At 44.7% G+C, this 18,902-nt stretch overlaps 2 protein-coding genes across 4 annotated transcripts; one reads left to right on the top strand and one right to left on the bottom strand.

Moving 5' to 3' along the window:
* Positions 1–242: 242 nt before the first annotated feature.
* Positions 243–4,569, bottom strand: RPS18 (ribosomal protein S18). The gene is made up of 6 exons (XM_006180510.2): positions 4,363–4,569; positions 3,794–3,892; positions 871–957; positions 685–786; positions 487–578; positions 243–359 (listed from the first exon to the last, which is right to left on the bottom strand). Exons 1-6 carry the CDS (start codon positions 4,552–4,554, stop codon positions 284–286), a joined length of 648 nt encoding a protein of 215 aa, XP_006180572.2. The 5' UTR covers positions 4,555–4,569; the 3' UTR covers positions 243–283.
* On the top strand, positions 4,536–18,346 carry VPS52 (VPS52 subunit of GARP complex). Of its 3 annotated transcripts, XM_006180511.3 has the most exons (20): positions 4,536–4,878; positions 5,708–5,792; positions 5,944–5,996; positions 6,171–6,246; positions 6,435–6,502; positions 6,806–6,981; positions 7,377–7,527; positions 7,860–7,960; positions 8,071–8,203; positions 8,345–8,402; positions 8,763–8,896; positions 9,310–9,465; positions 9,897–10,015; positions 10,273–10,396; positions 10,696–10,791; positions 10,892–10,999; positions 11,223–11,288; positions 16,892–17,003; positions 17,220–17,338; positions 17,544–18,346. In XM_006180511.3, the coding sequence occupies exons 1-20, from the start codon at positions 4,789–4,791 to the stop codon at positions 17,688–17,690; spliced, it is 2,172 nt and encodes a 723-aa protein (XP_006180573.1). In that variant the 5' UTR covers positions 4,536–4,788; the 3' UTR covers positions 17,691–18,346. The 3 variants fall into 3 exon arrangements, with proteins under 3 accessions (XP_006180573.1, XP_032318695.1, XP_032318696.1); XM_032462804.1 differs by lacking the exon at positions 5,944–5,996; XM_032462805.1 differs by lacking the exons at positions 4,536–4,878; positions 5,708–5,792; positions 5,944–5,996 and having other exon boundaries at positions 6,178–6,246; positions 6,430–6,502.
* Positions 18,347–18,902: the final 556 nt, after the last annotated feature.

Here is an 18,902-nt window from a genome sequence, read left to right as displayed (position 1 = left end):
TCCCCCTCAAGGCTGAGAGTTGCTTATTCCTCCCTCCCACCTTTGAGCGATACACTAGATAAAGGGTTGCTTCCGGTAGGGTGGGGACTAGCAATAGTAAGCTTTAATCAAGACCAAGGACATTGGGTACCTGAGGGGGCAATCAGCTAAGAGAGGGAAAAAGGACCAACAGGGCCCAGCATTACAGCACGTTCCCTATCAGTGTCCCAGAAAAATGGCAAGGACCACAAAGAAGGAAGCCATAAGTGTATAAACTATTTATTAACAGACAACGCCCACAAATTTATTTCTTCTTGGACACACCCACAGTGCGGCCTCGGCGGCCTGTGGTCTTGGTGTGCTGGCCTCGGACACGAAGTCTGCAGGTGAGAAAACAGAAGGGTCACAGGTCATTCACCACACAAAACAAAGATGTAGGAGCAAAGGGAGCATGAGAATTCTCTGGGAGTCCAGGGGCAGGAAGAGATGAGGCCCACCCCCACTCACCCCCAAAAGTGGCGCAGCCCCCTGTGGGCGCGAATCTTCTTCAGCCGCTCCAGGTCTTCACGGAGCTTGTTGTCCAGACCGTTGGCCAGGACCTGGTTTCAGAGACAGTGAGGAATGCTTGTTTCATCCTCTGGCCTATGACCAATTCTAAATGGACACCTTGCCTTACTTTTCTCTAATCTCCATCTCAGTACACACCTGGCTGTACTTCCCATCCTTTACGTCCTTCTGCCTGTTTAAGAACCAGTCTGGGATCTTGTACTGGCGTGGATTCTGCATAATGGTGATCACACGTTCCACCTGGCAGGCAGGACAAGGGTCAGGTCCAGATGGTTCCCCCCTCCAAGGTGGGCCCAACTCGCAGCCCCCCTTCCTTGTCCTTACCTCATCCTCAGTGAGCTCTCCTGCCCTCTTGGTGAGGTCGATGTCTGCTTTCCTCAACACCACGTGGGCATATCTTCGCCCCACACCCTGAGGAGAGGTTTTGGAATTGGAGGAGTCTTATTTTTTGTTTCCTCTCTAGACCCACTATTCAAAAACACACAAAGGTAGGGCCTAAAATAACCTAGTGCCTTAAACTTTCCCTGATACAAAGCTAAAAATTAAACGAAAAAGAATTTTGTTCAGGAGCAGGGCTGGACCAAGAACAGACAACTTAGGGCAGACATCCCTTGAAAACACTACATATATACCATCCAGCATATGCAGCTGTCAATAAATGCTGTTAGACAATGCAGCAACACCAAGAGTGGCACCTCCTGATTTCTGCATCGTGGATGAAGCTGATGCCTTTCAAAGTTGATGTAGCACCAAAGCTGTAAGACTAGGGTGTTCTGAATTAATAGGGTTGATCAAAGGTTAGGACTGTCAGTTGCTCAGTGTCTAAGTCAAAGGGCCACAGGCCATGCATGATCTTTTGGGCAGGTCACTGCATCCCTTTGATCAAAATAAACCAATGCTTAAACCAGTGGCATCATATCACCTACATTGGTACTCCTTGCCACTTGAAGGATGGGGTGCTGGGTTGAATAGCGTTCCACCAAATTTACATCCACCTGGAACCTCAACATGTGACTTTATTTGGAAACAGGATCTTTGCAAATATAGTTAGTTAAAATGAGATCATACTGGATTAGGGTGGGCCTTACAAAAGGATTCTTACAAAAGGATTGGACAGAGATGAGAGAAGGCCATGTGATAAGAGGCAGGACAAGAGTGATGCATCTATAAGATAAACAAACCAAGGACTGTTGTCAACTGAGATGATAGGAGAGGCAAGGTAGGATTCCTAGAGCCTTCAGAGGGAGAATGGTCCTGCTAACACCTCAGTTTTAGATGTCTGGCATGCAGGACCGAGGGATTAAGTTTCTGTTGTTTTAAGCCATCAAGTCTGTTACAAGAGCCCCAGGAAACTAAAATAGATGTTATTTCTTCTCTAAGAAAGTGACCCAGAAGTCAAATTACCAGGAGACTGATCCATAAGAGATTAGGGGCTAAGTCTCTCTCAAATTTAAGTATTTACAGAAGAAATATTACATCTGAAGATTTACTTCAAAATACAGGTGGATAGGGAAGGGTATAGATGAAACAACTTTCCATAAACAAGTTTTAAAAAGTTACTATCAAGCCAAGATTTTTGAAAGCCCTACTTAAGTACTGGCTTGCCAACGCTCTTAGTCCTCCAAATCCCCTTTACTGTCCCCAAGCAGACCATGCTTATTCTCTCCATCCAGAAGAGTATACTACAGGAAACCATCACTTTCTCATCTTTGTAATCCAAGGGCCTGGCCCATGTAGAAGAGTTGATATCAAGTTAGCATTACTTTCCGAATGCATTTAAAGCACTTACTCGTGGGGGCACTGGCATTTTGGCAGGACAAGAGCTCCTTATAAAGAAGGCCAATGGGTACCTCCCGGTCATTGTGAACTCCAACCCCTCCCGTGTTTCCAAATAATCCACAAATGGCAGTTATCATCCTCATTTAGAGGAAGGGCAGAATAGCCAGCCTGAAGGAATAGTTATAAAAAAAAAAAAAGTCTACAAATGGAAGCAAATCAAAGGATCACAGCATAGAATAATCTTGCAGATGTAGATTACTTCTCAATAAATATCCTTTTCTGCTTGTGTCAACTTCAATACCCCACCTTTCCCTGGCCATTAACCTTGCTTTACACCACTCCTTTAACTACATTTTTTGAGGAACCCCTCATACTATTTTCCCTTCCCCCCGGCTACATCTTTCTTCCAATTTCCAAGTACCACATCACTCCCTATTCCAGATCCTTAAGAAAAGACCACCCCCAAGCTTCAGTTCTTTCACCAGAAGAGCCAGCCTTTGCTGACTCTCCATACAATTATCAAAAACCCTAGTACCCAACTATCTCTACAATAACCTTTCCCAGCGATAAGCAATAAAACAAACTATACCAATTTTTTGGTTTCTCAGTGCATGTAAACTATTTACTGAACAACAGCATTGTCTAAAAAGAATATATACCTTAATTAAAAGACACTTTATTACTACGAAGTGCTCACCATCACCTGAGCCTTCAGCAAGTTTTAATCCTTTTGCAATAGGAACACCAAAGATCACTGCTCACAATCACCGTAACAGTGAAAATGTTTGAAATACTGAGAGAATGACCAAAATGTGAGACACACCAAGTGAGCAAATGCTGCTGAAAAACGCCAACAGACTTGCTCAAGATAGGGTTGCCACACACACAAAAACACATTATCTGTGAAGCACAATAAAATGAGTTAAGAAAATATTAAATAAAAGATAATGCCTCTACCTGGAAAGCCAGGTGGTCATTAGCTTGGTTAAGGGGGCTACCTAAGCTTGCACTGATTTAATTCACAAAAACTATCCAAGTACTGGCTCCTGTTTCAACTGTAAAAGGGCAATGACTTACACCTCTGGCATGTGAGTATATGTCCTGTCATGATACAGTGACACCACCCCACCCCCGCTCCCCAACTACAGGTTTCTTCATACTTGGAATCTCTTGGCATTCTCTACTCACCCCTCAAAATGTACAGTTACCCTATTTCCCACACATACCAATTTTGCAGGAAGGGTTACTTTTATGATGCACTGGGGGAAAGGGGCAGAAACCTAATCTAGAATGAACCTCACAAGCTGACTGATGGTTGATGGAAAATATTAGTGAATTCAGGTAGACAACGGAACCCATTCTCCATCCCCTGGGTGTAACATCTTGGCTTGCTCCGAGACTACTCTCTGGCTTTTAACACTTCGACCCAAAGTTTCATTTATATTCTGTAGTCCTTACCCTACTTTACCTTAATTGCAGTGATGGCAAAAGCAATTTTCCGCCGCCCATCGATGTTGGTGTTGAGTACTCGCAAAATGTGCTGGAACTTCTCAGGAATTACTAGAGACTGACAGAGATTGGGAGAGAAATCAGACACCGTCAACTACCGTCAACCCGTAACCTCAAACAAGAGCGTTAAGATGGTCACACAGGGAGCAACGACCTCCTTCACGTTTTCACCACACAGCGAACTCCTCAATCCTGCAAACCGCAGGAACATGAAGTGTTCAGGCTTGGGAAAAACGCAACCTTTGGGAGGGAGCAAGTTGCTCCCAAAAGTACATTGAGTGGCGGAGGCCGAAGGTCCCCACACATGCCCAAGCCTTTCGCCGCTTTCCAGCGCCCGGGGAGTAACTCTTCCTCTGACACCACTCCCCAGAACTGCATGTCTTAGTCGTCCTTTTCCAGGGGCGCGATCCAACTCTCCACACAGAAAGTTGCGTGCCCCTAGAATAGGACGTTCTCGGCCCCCTGACAGTAGACCTTCCCTGCCCCGGTTCCGATGTCGCCGGATACCCGCACAGATTCCAATCTTACCATGGCGGCGGCCCCAGCGACAGCGCGTAGGCCTCCAGTGGAAAAGAGAACAGAAGTGACGTAACAGCCTTTTATAGCTACCAGGCGGAAGAGGCGGAGCGGTCTCTGCGAGGAGCTTCCGGAAACTGCACGAGACTTCTGAGTCCGCTTTGGGCTCCACAACTTCCGGTGCGGTCTCCCTTTAAAGTTCATAAAGTTCTTGGGTGTGAGAGCAACGAAGGTTCCGGGTTGAGATCGTGCTTAAGACTTCCAATTCCCATTTACACTTGGGTGAAGCGGTTACACCTGAAAGGGGAAGGCTGAAGTCAAACAATTTAACTCAAATATCTGGGAACGATTTCGCGCTTTGCAAGACATTCCAGGACTTGGAGTTCCAATCCGCGGAACGGAGTCGCCTGACAGCTGCCGGAAGTGAGGCTGCGCGGAATGGCCGCTGCTGCGACTATGGCCGCAGCCGCCCGGGAGCTGGTGCTGCGGGCCGGGGCCTCAGATATGGAGGAGGAAGAGGGCCCGCTGGTGAGAGCGCAGGGATATTTTTCCTCCAGAGGCTTTTCAGGCCTCCTCACATCAGAAGGGCCTGGGTTGGGTGTAGGCACAAGGTTAGGAGCTCGGCTTCTACCGTTGATGCTACCTGGTCTGGCTCTTCATACCCCTCCCTGGGATCGGACTGGAGCCCGAGCGGGGACCAGAATGGCCGAGACTCAGGTTCTGGGGACACAATTTCAGTTAACCTCCGGATGTTTGGGCAGAAGAGAAGCAATGTAGTGTAAAGGTTAAGAACATGGCTTCTGGAGTCAAACTACCGGGGTTCTAATTCCAGCTCTGCCACTTAAACTTTGTGTGTCTTTGGGCACATTAACTAGCTTTTTTGTGCCAATACTTTCCACACCTATGAAGTGAAGAAAATGAGACCTACTATATAGGGTGTCGGTTAGGAGTAAATGACTTAGTATATGTAAGTTGGCACCTGACATGCAGGTAAACACTGTTAGCTGACATTTCTGGAAAGGCTAGGGCTCCCCAGAGGAATTGTGATAGAACACTTAAGGTAGCAGGAGTCTGGGGATCCTAAATTCAACTGCAATTTCTGCTCTGTTCTCTGCATCTCCTAATTTTCCTCATTTGGTCACTTCGCCCCTTGGTGGGTTGCTTGTCTCCTTGTCATATTCCCTACACATCAGCCCCAACTAGTAGACTGGGTACCCTATGAGACTTATGGGATTTTTTTGACTCAGTACCTACCTATGACCCTAGTAAAAGTCCCTCTCCCCCACTTAAAGCATTGGGGTTTATCCCATTATATTTTGTTCTCCCCCTCTCTTTCCTGTAACCTGCCCCTCTCCAGGGGGGTGGTCCGGGTCTTCAGGAGCCATTGCAACTTGGGGAGTTGGACATCACCTCTGATGAATTCATCCTGGATGAAGTGGATGGTAAGTGATGGCACTGGGTGGATGCAATACTTATAATCTGAGAGGCATAGGGGCCAGAAGTGATAAAGCAGGGGTTGGTGTGCAGATGTTTAATGTTGGGAGAGGGAGCTGTGGAGCTAGCTGAACCCTTATGATAAACTTCTGTTTCCAGTTCACATTCAGGCAAATCTGGAGGATGAGTTAGTAAAGGAAGCTCTTAAAACGGTGAGGCTTTCCACTATACTAATCTGCCCCTCCACCTACCCTCTCCTCAAAGAAAAGAAAACAGTCTCTTGCTCTTAAAATATCACCCTGTCTTACTTTCTAGTCCTTTGTTGATTCTGTCCTAGTGTTCCTTCGCTGACTCTCTCCTGACCTGTAATGTTTATGTTCTCCCAGGGCGTGGATCTCCGGCACTATTCAAAGCAGGTTGAACTGGAGCTACAACAGATTGAGCAGAAATCCATTCGGGATTGTATCCTCTAGCAGAGGAAAAGGGTGGTGTTATTAAGATGGAGATTTTATGGGGTGTGGTGCTGACGTCATGCTGGGGCTGCTATCTTCTTTCTGAGGTTTCTGTCAGCTCGGGGAGAAATTGGAAAGGGCCTGCAAATCTGAGGATCTCTGTTTTCATGATGACACTCCTTGACTTTTGTGGGTCAGATATCCAAGAGAGTGAGAACATAGCTTCTCTGCACAACCAGATCACAGCCTGCGATGCTGTCCTTGAGGTTAGTAACCATGACATGTGACCCCAATAACCCTGAACCAGATCATGGTCGCTAGTACCATTCTTTAGGTCATTAGCCTTAGGTGGGGACAGTTAGAGCCACTTTCAGGGTGACCTAAGCGGCTTTTTTGTTCTTGCTGTCATGACTGATGTTATTTGCTAGTGACCTTTGGGGTACATCTTCCCTTATGACCTGCTGCCCTCATGGACTGATAGATACTGGAGACTACCAAGAAACTTGTGTGACCCACTCATCCCCTACCACCCCAATGGCAATTCAGCAACACTTCTGCCTTCCCCCCAGCGCATGGAGCAGATGTTGGGAGCTTTTCAGAGTGACCTCAGCTCCATCAGCTCTGAGATCCGGACACTGCAGGAACAGTCAGGCGCCATGAATATTCGGCTTCGAAACCGCCAGGCTGTCCGGGGGAAACTGGGGGAGCTTGTCGATGGCCTAGTGGTGCCCTCTGCTCTTGTCACGTGAGTCACCAATCTGAAGGGTCATAATGTCTATAGTAAGTAGATGGGCTGGAGTGACCTACTCTGCTTACCCCGGGGGCCTCCTGGCTCTCAGTCATCAAGTGACTTCCAAAAACTGATCAGTGGATTGACAACCTTTATAACCTTGACCTGTGCTTTAGGCATCAAAGATGAGGGATCATCCAGGGTCAGGCATGTAGTGAGGGGGTCCAAGGCTTACGTGGGCAGTAGGGATGTGTATTTGTCCAGGAACAGAAAACTTTTTCTGTATGTTCCAACTACATGATACAGTGTAAGAATGGAGAAGAGATGGGCTGGATGTAAGGGGTATGTTTTAGAGTCTAGGGATATCTGGGTCTCTCTCCTAACCCATCCCATCCCTCCCTGCTACCCAGGGCAATTCTGGAGGCTCCAGTGACAGAGCCCAGGTTCCTGGAGCAGCTGCAGGAACTGGATGCCAAGGCAGCTGCAGTCCGAGAGCAGGAGGCTAGAGGGACAGCGGCCTGTGCAGACGTCAGAGGCGTTCTTGACCGGCTCCGGGTCAAGGTCGGGGGTGGGGGTGGATACCCCTGAGACCACGAGAACCAGCCTCCCTGAGATGTACACCCTTGGATTTCCCTGGCAGAGCTCATTCTCACATCTCTGGGTTTCCCTGAAAGTCATTGTTTTTCTTTAATGGAGATACTGGGGATTGAACCTAGAACCTCATGCATGCTAAGCATGTGCTCTGCCACCGAGCTATACCCTCCCCACCTTAAGAAATATTGAAGAGATATTCTCTACTCTTCCCCCTATATTCAAGATTTGTTACTTCCCTAATGCTGCCCAGACTGAGAAGTTTGCAGCTTCATGCCCTGTGTTTGGTCCCCCGTGCCTAGGCAGTGACGAAGATCCGGGAGTTCATCCTTCAGAAGATTTATTCCTTCAGAAAACCCATGACCAACTATCAGATCCCCCAGACGGCCCTGCTGAAGTACAGGTCACCACCAGAAGGAAGGGCTTGGGATGGCCTCTGAGCTTTTGAGCAACCCAGCGTGCTGTCTGGTGTCTTGGGCAGGCAGGGAGACTGACTGGTCCCGACCCCTGCAGGTTCTTCTATCAGTTCCTGCTGGGCAATGAACGAGCAACAGCGAAGGAGATCAGGGACGAATACGTGGAGACGCTGAGCAAGATCTACCTGTCTTACTACCGCTCTTACCTGGGGCGGCTCATGAAGGTGCAGGTGAGGCCACAGAGGGAGAAGTATTCCGGGGCACCTGGGCTGGGCAGAGGGGCAGCCACTGGGCAACGGGGGACAATATAAAGAGAAATTTTTTTTTGTCGAGCTTTTTGAAGCCATGGTTACCAGTTCTCTTTTCACTAGTATGAGGAAGTCGCTGAGAAGGATGATCTAATGGGCGTGGAAGATACAGCAAAGAAAGATATCCTGGAGCTGAGGAGCCCTCATGCCAGGCCTGGGGAGTGAGGGGGCTCCTGGCTCCAGCCTCCAGCCTCCAAGGCTTTGCTGCTTACCTTTTTCTGTGAGAACAAAACCTCTGAGAATGATTAAAGGCTGTGGCCACCCTCTCCAGAAAAATGCACAGATGATTTTGACACATCAGTTTGCATGTGATGTCAGGGGGTGTAGAGGGTTCTACAGATGTAGGTAAAATGGGGTCCTGGTACTGGGAAAGAGGGGCACCTAGGCTGTGTTTGGCTGCCAGGGGTCCCTGGAGGTCCTGAGTCTTTGATCTTCCATTACGGTTGTAATCTTATTGTTTTCCTTGACTTGGAGCCTTCACGATTCTTCTCAAAACCATCCCTCCGCAGCAGGAACACCATCTTCACCCTGGGGACCCGTGGCTCTGTCATCTCCCCCACTGAACTGGAGGCACCCATCCTCGTGCCCCATACCGCCCAGCGGGGAGAACAGCGGGTAGGGGGAGGAACAAGCTTCAGTCAGGAGAGGGACTCTGAGGCCAGACCTCAGGGTCGAGCCCTGCAGGCCCCTGTGTGAATCCCCTTCTCCAGTCACCCCAGTGTCCTGTGATGAGAAGAGGGTTGGGACCCTTGACTTAGGGTGCGCAGAGGAGGGAGGCTGGCAAGGGGAATGACGTGTCATGAGGCAGGTGTGAGGTGGATGCAGGAGCAGCAGCTGCAGATGTGGGTGAGCTCTTTTGTCCGTTCTCCCCCGATGTCTTCTGTATCCATTGAGGATGCTCTTTTGCAGCCTGGGTGTGGCTTGGATGCGGAGGGTCTCTTGAGCTCTCATTACCCAGGTTTGCTGATTTTCCAGCCACATCCAGGGGAGTCAGTATTGGGGTCCATCCCTTCTGTCTCTCTTCCTAGTATCCTTTTGAGGCCCTCTTCCGCAGCCAGCACTACGCCCTCCTGGACAACTCCTGCCGCGAATATCTTTTCATTTGTGAATTCTTTGTTGTGTCCGGCCCAGCTGCACACGACCTCTTCCATTCTGTCATGGGCCGTACACTCAACATGACCCTGGTAAGCTCCCTAGGCCCCGTGCTCTTAGGCTTCTCTGTCCCCAGTCCTCGTCAGCACCGCAATGAGGTCATAGCTCTGGTGGTACTGAAACCAGGATCCCCTCGTTCCAAAATGCATATGCCTCATACTGTGTGACTGTCCATCAAAGCTTGGGGTCTCTGAGGTTATCCCTCCTGCTGATCCACACCTAGGCTATAGCACCTGAAAACTCAGGGGCCCCTTGGTGCTCAGCCCTGAATTCTGCTATGATGGGCTTGTGATCATAGATCTGGTGAGCAAGGCAGTGGACAGGGAAGGAGGGAGCATTTCCCTCTCAGATCTCCACCCACCTCAGGACTGCATCCCTAAAGGAGTGCATTTGTCTGTGGCCACTGGGAAGGACAAAGTAACAAATGCTCTCTTCCCATCCTCTGCCTGTTCCTAAATCACAGAAACACCTGGAGTCCTATCTGGCTGACTGTTACGACGCCATTGCTGTTTTTCTCTGTATCCACATTGTCCTCCGATTCCGCAACATTGCAGCCAAGAGGGATGTTCCCGCTCTAGACAGGTCACTGAATTCTGGTCCTTGACGCCCCACTGGCCTTGAACTCTTGGTCTCATACAAGCCTGCCCTGACCCTTGGGCTCCTCCTGACCGGACACCATTGACCCTGCTGCTTTCAGACTTACTGTTCACACCCACTCCTACCTCCACCAGCCGTTAACCTTTGATCAGGGTTCCCATATGCACACCTGACCCCTAGCCCTGCCCACCATCCCCCCATATTCCTTGCCGGCTGATCTCTGATTCTGATTAAGCCCACAGGTACTGGGAACAGGTGCTTGCCTTGCTGTGGCCACGGTTTGAACTGATCCTGGAGATGAATGTCCAGAGCGTCCGAAGCACTGACCCTCAGCGCCTTGGGGGGCTGGATACTCGGCCTCACTATGTGAGGGAGGGCAAGGGTAACAGAAGGATTATTGAAAGGCAGGGCTCTGAGCTTCACTGTGGGGGTTGCCCAGCTTCACAGTGGAGTCATGGGCCTGGCTGGAAATTTCCAGGGCCCCACACTGTGTGAGGGGCAGTCGAAGAGTGTGGTCAGACTCAGGGGGGTTGGGCACTGTTGGTAGAAGGGGTTGGAGGCCGGAGTCCCACAGAGGTTATTTGGCCAGCTTCAACGGATTTGGGGGGTTGTGTTGGTTGGGCCGGGGGTTGGTGTGATTTTTCTTCCCATCTTCTTTCTCCCAGATCACACGCCGATATGCAGAGTTCTCCTCTGCTCTTGTCAGCATCAACCAGACCATTCCCAACGAACGGACGATGCAGCTGCTGGGCCAGCTCCAGGTGAGAGGAGGGCGGGAGAGGTTTCCCAGGTGGGCTGGATTGCGGGGATGGGCCACACGCCCTTGCCCCCTGAGTCACCTCCCCCTTTCGGCTTTTTCAGGTGGAAGTGGAGAATTTTGTCCTCCGAGTGGCAGCTGAGTTCTCCTCGAGGAAGGAGCAGCTTGTGTTTCTGATCAACAACTATGACATGATGCTGGGTGTGCTGATGGTAACAGACCCATTCTCCCTGTCTCCCTACCCAGACAATTCAGGGTCCCCCCACTGCTCTGTGAACTCCGCGAGAACGAGGATTATGTTGACCTCATTCAGTGTCTTATTCTTGGAGTCTGGCACAGTGTCTGGCTCCCACAATAAATGTGGAAGGAAGGGGATGTTCTAATGTGAAGGGCAGCTTCTCCCCAAACTTGAGATTTCCCTTTGTCCTCCCTTAGGAACGGGCAGCAGATGACAGCAAAGAGGTTGAAAGTTTCCAGCAGCTGCTCAATGCTCGGACACAGGTAGAGGTGTGGGGACAAGGAAAGGGACAGTCCTGTGTGTGTTTTTAGTTTGTGTGTGTGTGTGTTTGTGTGTAGGGAGTGGCAGTTAGTGGACTCAGATAAACAGAATTGGCATTACTAAAACTTGGGTCACAACATGCTGTCATTATTGGGCTATTTTTATTTTCCTTTGTAATTTTCTTAGTGATGTAGATATCCATGAACCCACCACATACTTTGGCAACAACCAACATCGAAGTATGAATTCCTCTTCACCCCATCTCCCTGCCTTTCTCACAGAGGGCACCTATGGGCCTAAATCTTGTGTTTCTTATGCCCTTGCTTTTAAAAATACAGGTATAGGTATGCTGAAACAACAATTAGTTTGGTTTTTGAGTGTCATAAAAACAGAATCACAGGATTATTTCATGCATAATTTTTCTAGTGTTATGTCGTTGCGTATGGTTGTAGCTTATTCTTTTTCACTACTGTATACTGTCACGTAATGTGAATATAACATGTTCTCCTGTAAGTGGTCATTTGTATTATTTCCAGTTTCTTGCTACCATGAGCATTATTTTATGAAGAATTCTGTCTTTTAGCACACATAGATGGTAGGTAAATTTTAACAAAGCTCTCTTGGAAGTAGGAGTAGGCTTGCTGCATATGGGATATGCCAGTATTCTCCTTTATGAGACAATGTCAAATTGTTTTCCTAAGTGGTTGAACCAATTTATTCCTTATCTGCAATATATAAGAATTCTCATTGAGTCGTATTTTCTCCACCACATGACATATCAGACTATCTTTGTCATTCTGATAGGTATCTCATTGGGATCTTAATTTGCACTTTCCTGATTACTAATATAATTGAGCATCATTTCAAATGTTAAGTAGCCGTACACATTTTTCTTTTCTGTAAAACATCTGTTATAGTATTTGACCTTTTAAAAATTGGGTTGTTTACGTTTTTTTTTTTTTGATTTATAAGAGTTCTTAATATATTTTATATTTATCTACATAACCTTTTTGTTGATTATATAGATTGCAGATACATTTCCGTATGTGTTTTATCTTTTTGCTTTTTTTATGTTATCTTTAGGTGAACAGAAATTTCTAAGTGTAATATGACTGAATTTATTAATCTCTATTTTTATTGTCTTAAGAAATCTCTGATTACCTGAGTCAGAAAAACATTATACTATGTTTTGGAGTATGTTTGTAGTCTTAATATTGTAAAATTTTGCTTTTTACTTTTAAGTACTTTTGAAATTTACCTAAATATACCTAGAATTTATTTTTGTGTATGATGTGTGATTGGAATCTAACTCAGTTTTTTCTATTTGGATAATGATTGGCCCTGAACAATTTATAGGAAGCCCCTTTCTTACCCTACTTGGTCAGCAGTCCTTCTCTGTCACATAGTAAAACTCCACAAATGTGTATGTCTTGCCTCTATTCTGTTCTGTTGATCAGTTTGTCTACCCTGCAGTACAGTTTTAATTATGCTTCTAGGGCAAATTCTCCTGCCTTCTTTTTCATCATTATCTTGAGTATTATTGGCCTCTTGATTTTTCATGTGAATTTTATGATCAGCTTGTAAGTTTTCACATTTAAAAAAAGCCCATTAAGGATTTTGGTTGGAATTGCATTGGTTAATTTGAAAGAATTGACACTTTATGATATTGAAACTTCCTGTCCATGAACATGGGCTCGCTCTCCATTTTTTAAAAATTTTATTTTTGCGGGGGCAGGTAGTTAGGTTTGCTTATTTATTTGTTTTTAGAGGAGATACTGGGGATCGAACCCAGGACGTCATGCGTGCTAAGCATGTGCTCTACCACTTGAGCTATATACCCTCCCCCTTGTTATTTTATTTTATTTTATTTTATTTATTTTATTTTATTTATTTTATTTTATTTTATTTTATTTCTCTCCATTTTTTAAGTTATTCTGTAATGTCTTTTGAGAACCTTTTATACTTTTCAGTGCAGAGACATTGCAAATCTTTTGTTAGAGTTGTTCCTGGCTAGATGTACTATGTAGATTTAGTCCTACTAGGAATAAGTAAATCCTTCCTTATCCTTTGCCTTTGATTTCTTATGTCTTTAATCCCTTTCTGTTCTGGCCAGGACCTCTGTGACAGAGTTGAATAGTTGAATAAAGGGTAACAGTGAGAACCCTTATCCTGTTGCTGAGTTTAAAAGAAATACTTTAATCATTTTCCCATTAACAGTAATGTGGCTATAGGGTTTTTTGGTAGATGCCCTTTATCAGGTTAGGAAAATTCCTTTTAATCCTTCATGTGCTAGGAGTTATTATTGTGGTTATTCTACTTGGAATAAATCTACCTTTATTGAGGAATAATTACTAGGAATAATACTAGGAATTGCTGGGAATAATGACTACATTTTTTTCTAATTGTTTGGACTTTCTACTCTATTCTTTTAGAATCTGTCCTTTAAATAAATTGTTGTTCCTTAAATATTAAAAAAAATTTACTTGTTTGAACTGGTGTACAGAAGTGCTGTTGATTTTTGTATATTGATTATGTAGCCAGCCACCTTCCTAAGTTATTTCTAATAACGTTTCTGTGTGTTTCTGTGTAGGCATTCATCATTTACAAGTTGTGACAATTGCAGTTCTTCCTTTCTGACCCTTATGTCTTTAATTTATTATTACTGCACTGACCAGTACCTCCAGTACAAAGCTGAATAGTTGCATAGAAGTGGTGATAGTAAGAACCCTTTTCTCTTCCTAGTTTTAAAAGGAATTCTTTCATCATTTCCTCATTAAGAGTAATGTTGTTGTAGGTTTTTTATAGATCTCTTTTATCAGGTGAAGAAAATTCCTTTCACTCCTTGGGATGCCAAGAGTTATTATTTTTTAAAATTACAATTTTCTTTTTAAAATTAATATTTTTAAAAATATAAGTGAGTATTGAATTTTTAATCAAGAATGTATGCTTTTTCTGTAATTGGTGAGGTAATCATAGTTCATTTAAAAATCTATTATGTGGTATATAACATTTATAGATTTTACAGTGTTAAACCATTCTGGATTTGGTCTAATTTGTTTAGGATTTTGCTTCTCTGTACATAGGTGAGATTGGCCTGTGATTTTCTTTTCTTCTACTGTCCTCATGTGGTTTGGGTACCAAAGTCATACTGGATTTATAGAAGGAGGTGAAAAGGAAGTTTTCCTTCTGAAAGATTTTAAGATTGAAACGATCTCTTCCTTGAAGATTTCCTAGAACTTGCCAGCAGAAGCATTCAGGAAGTTTCAAAACTATGAAATTCCCTCTAAATACTGCTTTTATTGAATTCTATAAGTTTGAGTATGTAGCATTTTTATTATCATTCAGTTCTAAGAATTTTTTTATTTTAATTGTATCTTCTTCAATCTGTGAGATTTTGAGTGTTTTAAAATTTCCAAAAGCAGTTTTCTTACTTCTCTTTTTTGTTATTAATGTCTAACTTAATTGCATTGTGAATGGAGAATGTGGTTTTTTGGTACTGAACATTTGAAATTTGAAAAATTTTTGAAATTTGTTTAGATTTGCTTGTGGCCTAGTACATGATCAACTTTTGTAAATGTTCCATGTGTGTTTGAGAACATGGGTTTTTTTTAAATTTTCAGGTGTGGAAGTCAGACTCTTTAATTGTGTTGATCACATTATCTAAAATATTTACTAATTTTTTGTTTACTATCAATAGTTGAGAGAGATGTTTTGATATTCATAAATTTATCATTATTCACAGCAGTTTTATCAGATTTTGCTTTATATGGTTTCAGCTTATTTTATCTAAATTCTTAAAAGTTTAGAATTATTAGATCTTGCTAGTGACTTGAAGAATTTGTCACTATATGACACATCTTAGCCCTAATAATTTTGTCTTGAAACCTATTATATCTGATATTAACAGCTCTGCCAGTTTTATTTTGGTAATATTTGCCTGTTTATTTCTTTTTTTTTTCCTTTCAGCCTTTCTATGTTTTCACTTTTTAAGTCTTTTAAAAATGGCATATAGCTGGAATTTAAAAAAAAATCTAATTGGATTATCTCTGCCCTTTGGTTTATTTTTTAAATTCATTTATGTTTATTATGATTAATGTTACATTGGGACTTTTTCCTACCATCTTTAGTTTTCTTTTTTGTCTCGTGTCTTTTGTGCTTCTCGCCTTTGTTTTTCTTACTATTTATTTTTTTCCTCCTAATTTAGATTTTGTATTCCATTCTTTTAGAAAATGGCCTTTAAATTTTACCTTGCATATTTAGCTTAACATCTAAATTTAATATTTAACCCCTATCTCAAACAATATGTAGATTTTAAAGCATTTAAAATGTTTTAATGCTCCAATCACCCCTCCCCCTTCTGTCTTCCATGCTAATTATTGACCAGTATTTTATTTCTGTCTTCCTTTTAATTGTTGCTATCTTCTAGTGATACCTTCCATTTGGCCTTCCCTGCATGTTTCCCTGTTTATTTGCCCACCATTCCTTTTTAGAACTCAGATTATCTTTTGGGGATCATTTTCCTTCTTCCTAAAATAGCTCTTTTAGAAATTCCTTTATGAAAGTTTGTTGGTAGTAAACCTTGTTTTTGTTTTTATATAAATGTATTTCACCTTTGTTAGGAAAGAATAGTTTTGCTGGCTTACTGTCAAATTCTAAGGAGTTATTTTCTCTCAACATTTAGAAGATTTTCCACTGTTGGCTTAAATTGTTGCAGTGAAGAAGTCTACTGTTGTTCTAATTTTTGTTCCTTTGAAGCAGTCTCTTCTCTCTGACTGCTCTTTAAGTTCTCCTCGTTTTCTTTGGTATTCTGAAGTTTTACCACAATATGTCTAGATGTGTGTTTCTCTTTATTTCTTTAAGTTGATACCTTGTTGGTTTCCTGGTCTTTGAATTTAGTTTTTTCATTAATTTGGGGAAATTCACAGCCAGCATCTTTTTAAATATTGCTTTTCCTTCATTCTTTCTTCGATTCTGTGCTCTGATTAGTTGTAGGTTAAACTTTCTCATTCTGTTCTCTCTTTTTAGTAAATAAACATGTAATTAGATGAGAAAGGAAGCTGTTGTCCTCGCCCGCACAGTTAGGTGACCAGAGAGAATGTCAGCTCTGCCTTCTGAAGTGCAATTCTCTAGACTCTCTGATCCCATGAAGATGTGCTTAAACCAGCGGCCTTTGATAATACCTGGAAGATGCCATCCACCTAGGTCCGCACTGGCACCTCTTTGAGGTTCTCATGAGAGACTCAAGTCTTAGCATCCCAGCTCGAGGCTGGCATCAGACTCAGCTTCCCGATAGCAGGATTGCATGGCCATCTACCTTCTGATAGCCCTGTGTGTGCCAGTTGTCTCCTTCTCTGGTTCCAGCCCTCTGCTCCCAGCCCATTTTTTTTTTTAATGAAATTAAAAAAATTTTTTATGAGGAGGGTAATCTTTGGAGATTTCCCCAACCTCTTGTGAGACTAACAGTGTCTTAAAGTATATGACCTTTCCAGCATTTAGCTGTTCCATGATGGGAATGTTGTAAGGACCTAGTTGTTCATGATGACAGAATTGGGAAAGTCCGCTGACACCAGAATACTCAACTCTGTATGTGTGTGTGTTTCTACAGGAGTTCATTGAAGAGTTGCTGTCTCCCCCTTTTGGGGGTTTGGTGGCATTTGTGAAGGAAGCTGAGGCTTTGATTGAGCGTGGACAAGCTGAACGACTTCGAGGGGAAGAAGGTAGGAGGGTGGTGTGGTAGTGGTGGGGTCAGTGGAAAGCTGAGCAGAAAAGAAAAATTTGAGGATGCAGATTACATGGGAGGGTGTAGAGCAGGAAAGAGTAGGTGGGGAGAACACTAGAAAAGAGGGGATGCCTGATGAGGACGCCTGTGCCTTGGGGAGGACTTGGAGGGATCAAATATCACTTAGCCATAATCTCTTTCTTCCTGTTGTCAGCCCGGGTTACTCAGCTGATCCGTGGCTTTGGTAGTTCCTGGAAATCATCGGTGGAGTCTCTAAGTCAGGATGTAATGCGGAGTTTCACCAACTTCAGAAATGGAACCAGTATCATCCAGGTGATCTGCACCTCCCCGTCCCCACTCCCACCCCACCCCATCACTCATTTTTCCCCCTTTTCTCTGGGCTCAGAATCATACAAGTGACCCTTGATCTTCAACTACCAGCTGTGCCCAGAGTTCTGGATGAGCCCTAACCTGATTCCTGATCATCACCCTTAGCACCACCCCACAGTCTCATCCCTCTGTGACTTTCTCTGACCAGGGAGCGCTGACCCAGCTGATACAGCTCTATCATCGTTTCCACCGGGTGCTGTCTCAGCCCCAGCTCCGAGCCCTCCCTGCCCGGGCTGAGCTCATCAACATCCACCACCTCATGGTGGAGCTCAAGAAGCACAAGCCCAACTTCTAATGTGCCGGACCTGGGAGTCACCAGCCCTCTCGATGGCCTTCTGTACCCCTTCCCATGCCCTTCGTTACCTGGGGTCCCCCTTCCAATTTTCCACTTGCCTCCCGGGTCCTTGACATGCCTGAGCCTGCCTTCATTGCCAGGATCCTGCCTCATCAGGATAAGCTGGATCCCCTTGGCTTTCTGACTCTGTGTCTTCAGGTTTCCCAGAACCACTTCCCCTTGAGCTTCCAAAATGACCTTTATTATTTTTCCCATTTTGTCATTCCCTTCCTTCCCCCGACTGTCCCACACCCAAGGCTCTTTTCTTCTTCCAGTCAAACTTTCATTGCCACAATCTCTTGTTCATTCAGCTCTTATCACCATGTCGTGAGGTGTGACACCTCAACTCTTGGAATTGGTTTGGTAAGGGGAGACTGCCTCATAATGGTTGGGGTTTTTTTGTTTGTTTGTTTTTTCATTCAATGTGGTTTCGTTTCTTTTTTTTTTTTTTTTAATGGAGGTACTGGGGATTGAACCCAGGACCTTGTGCATGCTAAGCATGCTCAAAGTGGTTTCATGTCTGTAGCTTTTTGACCTGAGATCTCAGCAACTTGAACACTAACCAGTCCTCTCCAAGGTCAGTCTGCAGAAAACAATAAATATTTAATATGATATAACACTCTTCTCCCATTTCCTTTCTCCTTCCTCCTGGGACCTTCAAGTAGCCTCGTCTCTGCTCCAGGGTCACCTTTGCTCTCTACTTCCTGGGCCTACATCCCTTCTGGTGGGTGTCCAGAAAATAGGGGCACACAGTAACCTCTAACCTCTAGCTGCTTCAGGCCAAAAGAGGTGGTGGCATTGGTTTTAGGGTTGGTTCTGTTTCATGAGTAACCCACCTGCTGGAGGAAAGTGGCCCCTGGTTAAAGTGGCAGGTGCATCAAGGGCTGGGAACATGGCTGTGCAGCCTCAGGCACTGTCCTAAAGGCTACCTTCGCTCCCTGATACCAGCTCTCCATGCCTCCTGCCTCCTCAAGCTTACCTTGGGATGGCCTCCTCTCCTTCAGTGTCAGCTCCCAGTTCCTCTAGTTGTGGTTGTCACAGCCCCTTGCTGGAGGGCTGTAGCATCTACACCACTGGGGCAGGAGTAGGCCAGGTTCCCAATATGACCATCTTACCCGTGTCTGTTATTAACTTGGTGCCTTCCTGCTGCCGCTGCCCTTATACCTCATTTGA

This window comes from Camelus ferus, chromosome 20 (genome assembly GCF_009834535.1).
Source record: "Camelus ferus isolate YT-003-E chromosome 20, BCGSAC_Cfer_1.0, whole genome shotgun sequence".
In the NCBI taxonomy this organism is placed as follows: Eukaryota; Metazoa; Chordata; class Mammalia; order Artiodactyla; family Camelidae; genus Camelus; species Camelus ferus.
Note: the sequence above shows the minus strand (reverse complement) of the source record. Positions and strands in the feature narration are given on the sequence as shown.

Excerpts from the sequence above, each read along its gene's own strand:
- RPS18 (XM_006180510.2), bottom strand. The coding sequence starts at position 4,554 with ATGAACTTTAAAGGGAGACCGCACCGGAAGTTGTGGAGCCCAAAGCGG. Across the intron at positions 958-3,793 it reads TTGCCATCACTGCAATTAAG|GGTGTGGGGCGAAGATATGC; the intron begins GTAAAGTAGGGT and ends ACCTCTCCTCAG. Across the intron at positions 579-684 it reads AGGATGGGAAGTACAGCCAG|GTCCTGGCCAACGGTCTGGA; the intron begins GTGTGTACTGAG and ends CTCTGAAACCAG.
- VPS52 (XM_006180511.3), top strand. The coding sequence starts at position 4,789 with ATGGCCGCTGCTGCGACTATGGCCGCAGCCGCCCGGGAGCTGGTGCTG. Across the intron at positions 6,503-6,805 it reads CCTGCGATGCTGTCCTTGAG|CGCATGGAGCAGATGTTGGG; the intron begins GTTAGTAACCAT and ends CCTTCCCCCCAG. Across the intron at positions 6,982-7,376 it reads GTGCCCTCTGCTCTTGTCAC|GGCAATTCTGGAGGCTCCAG; the intron begins GTGAGTCACCAA and ends CCTGCTACCCAG.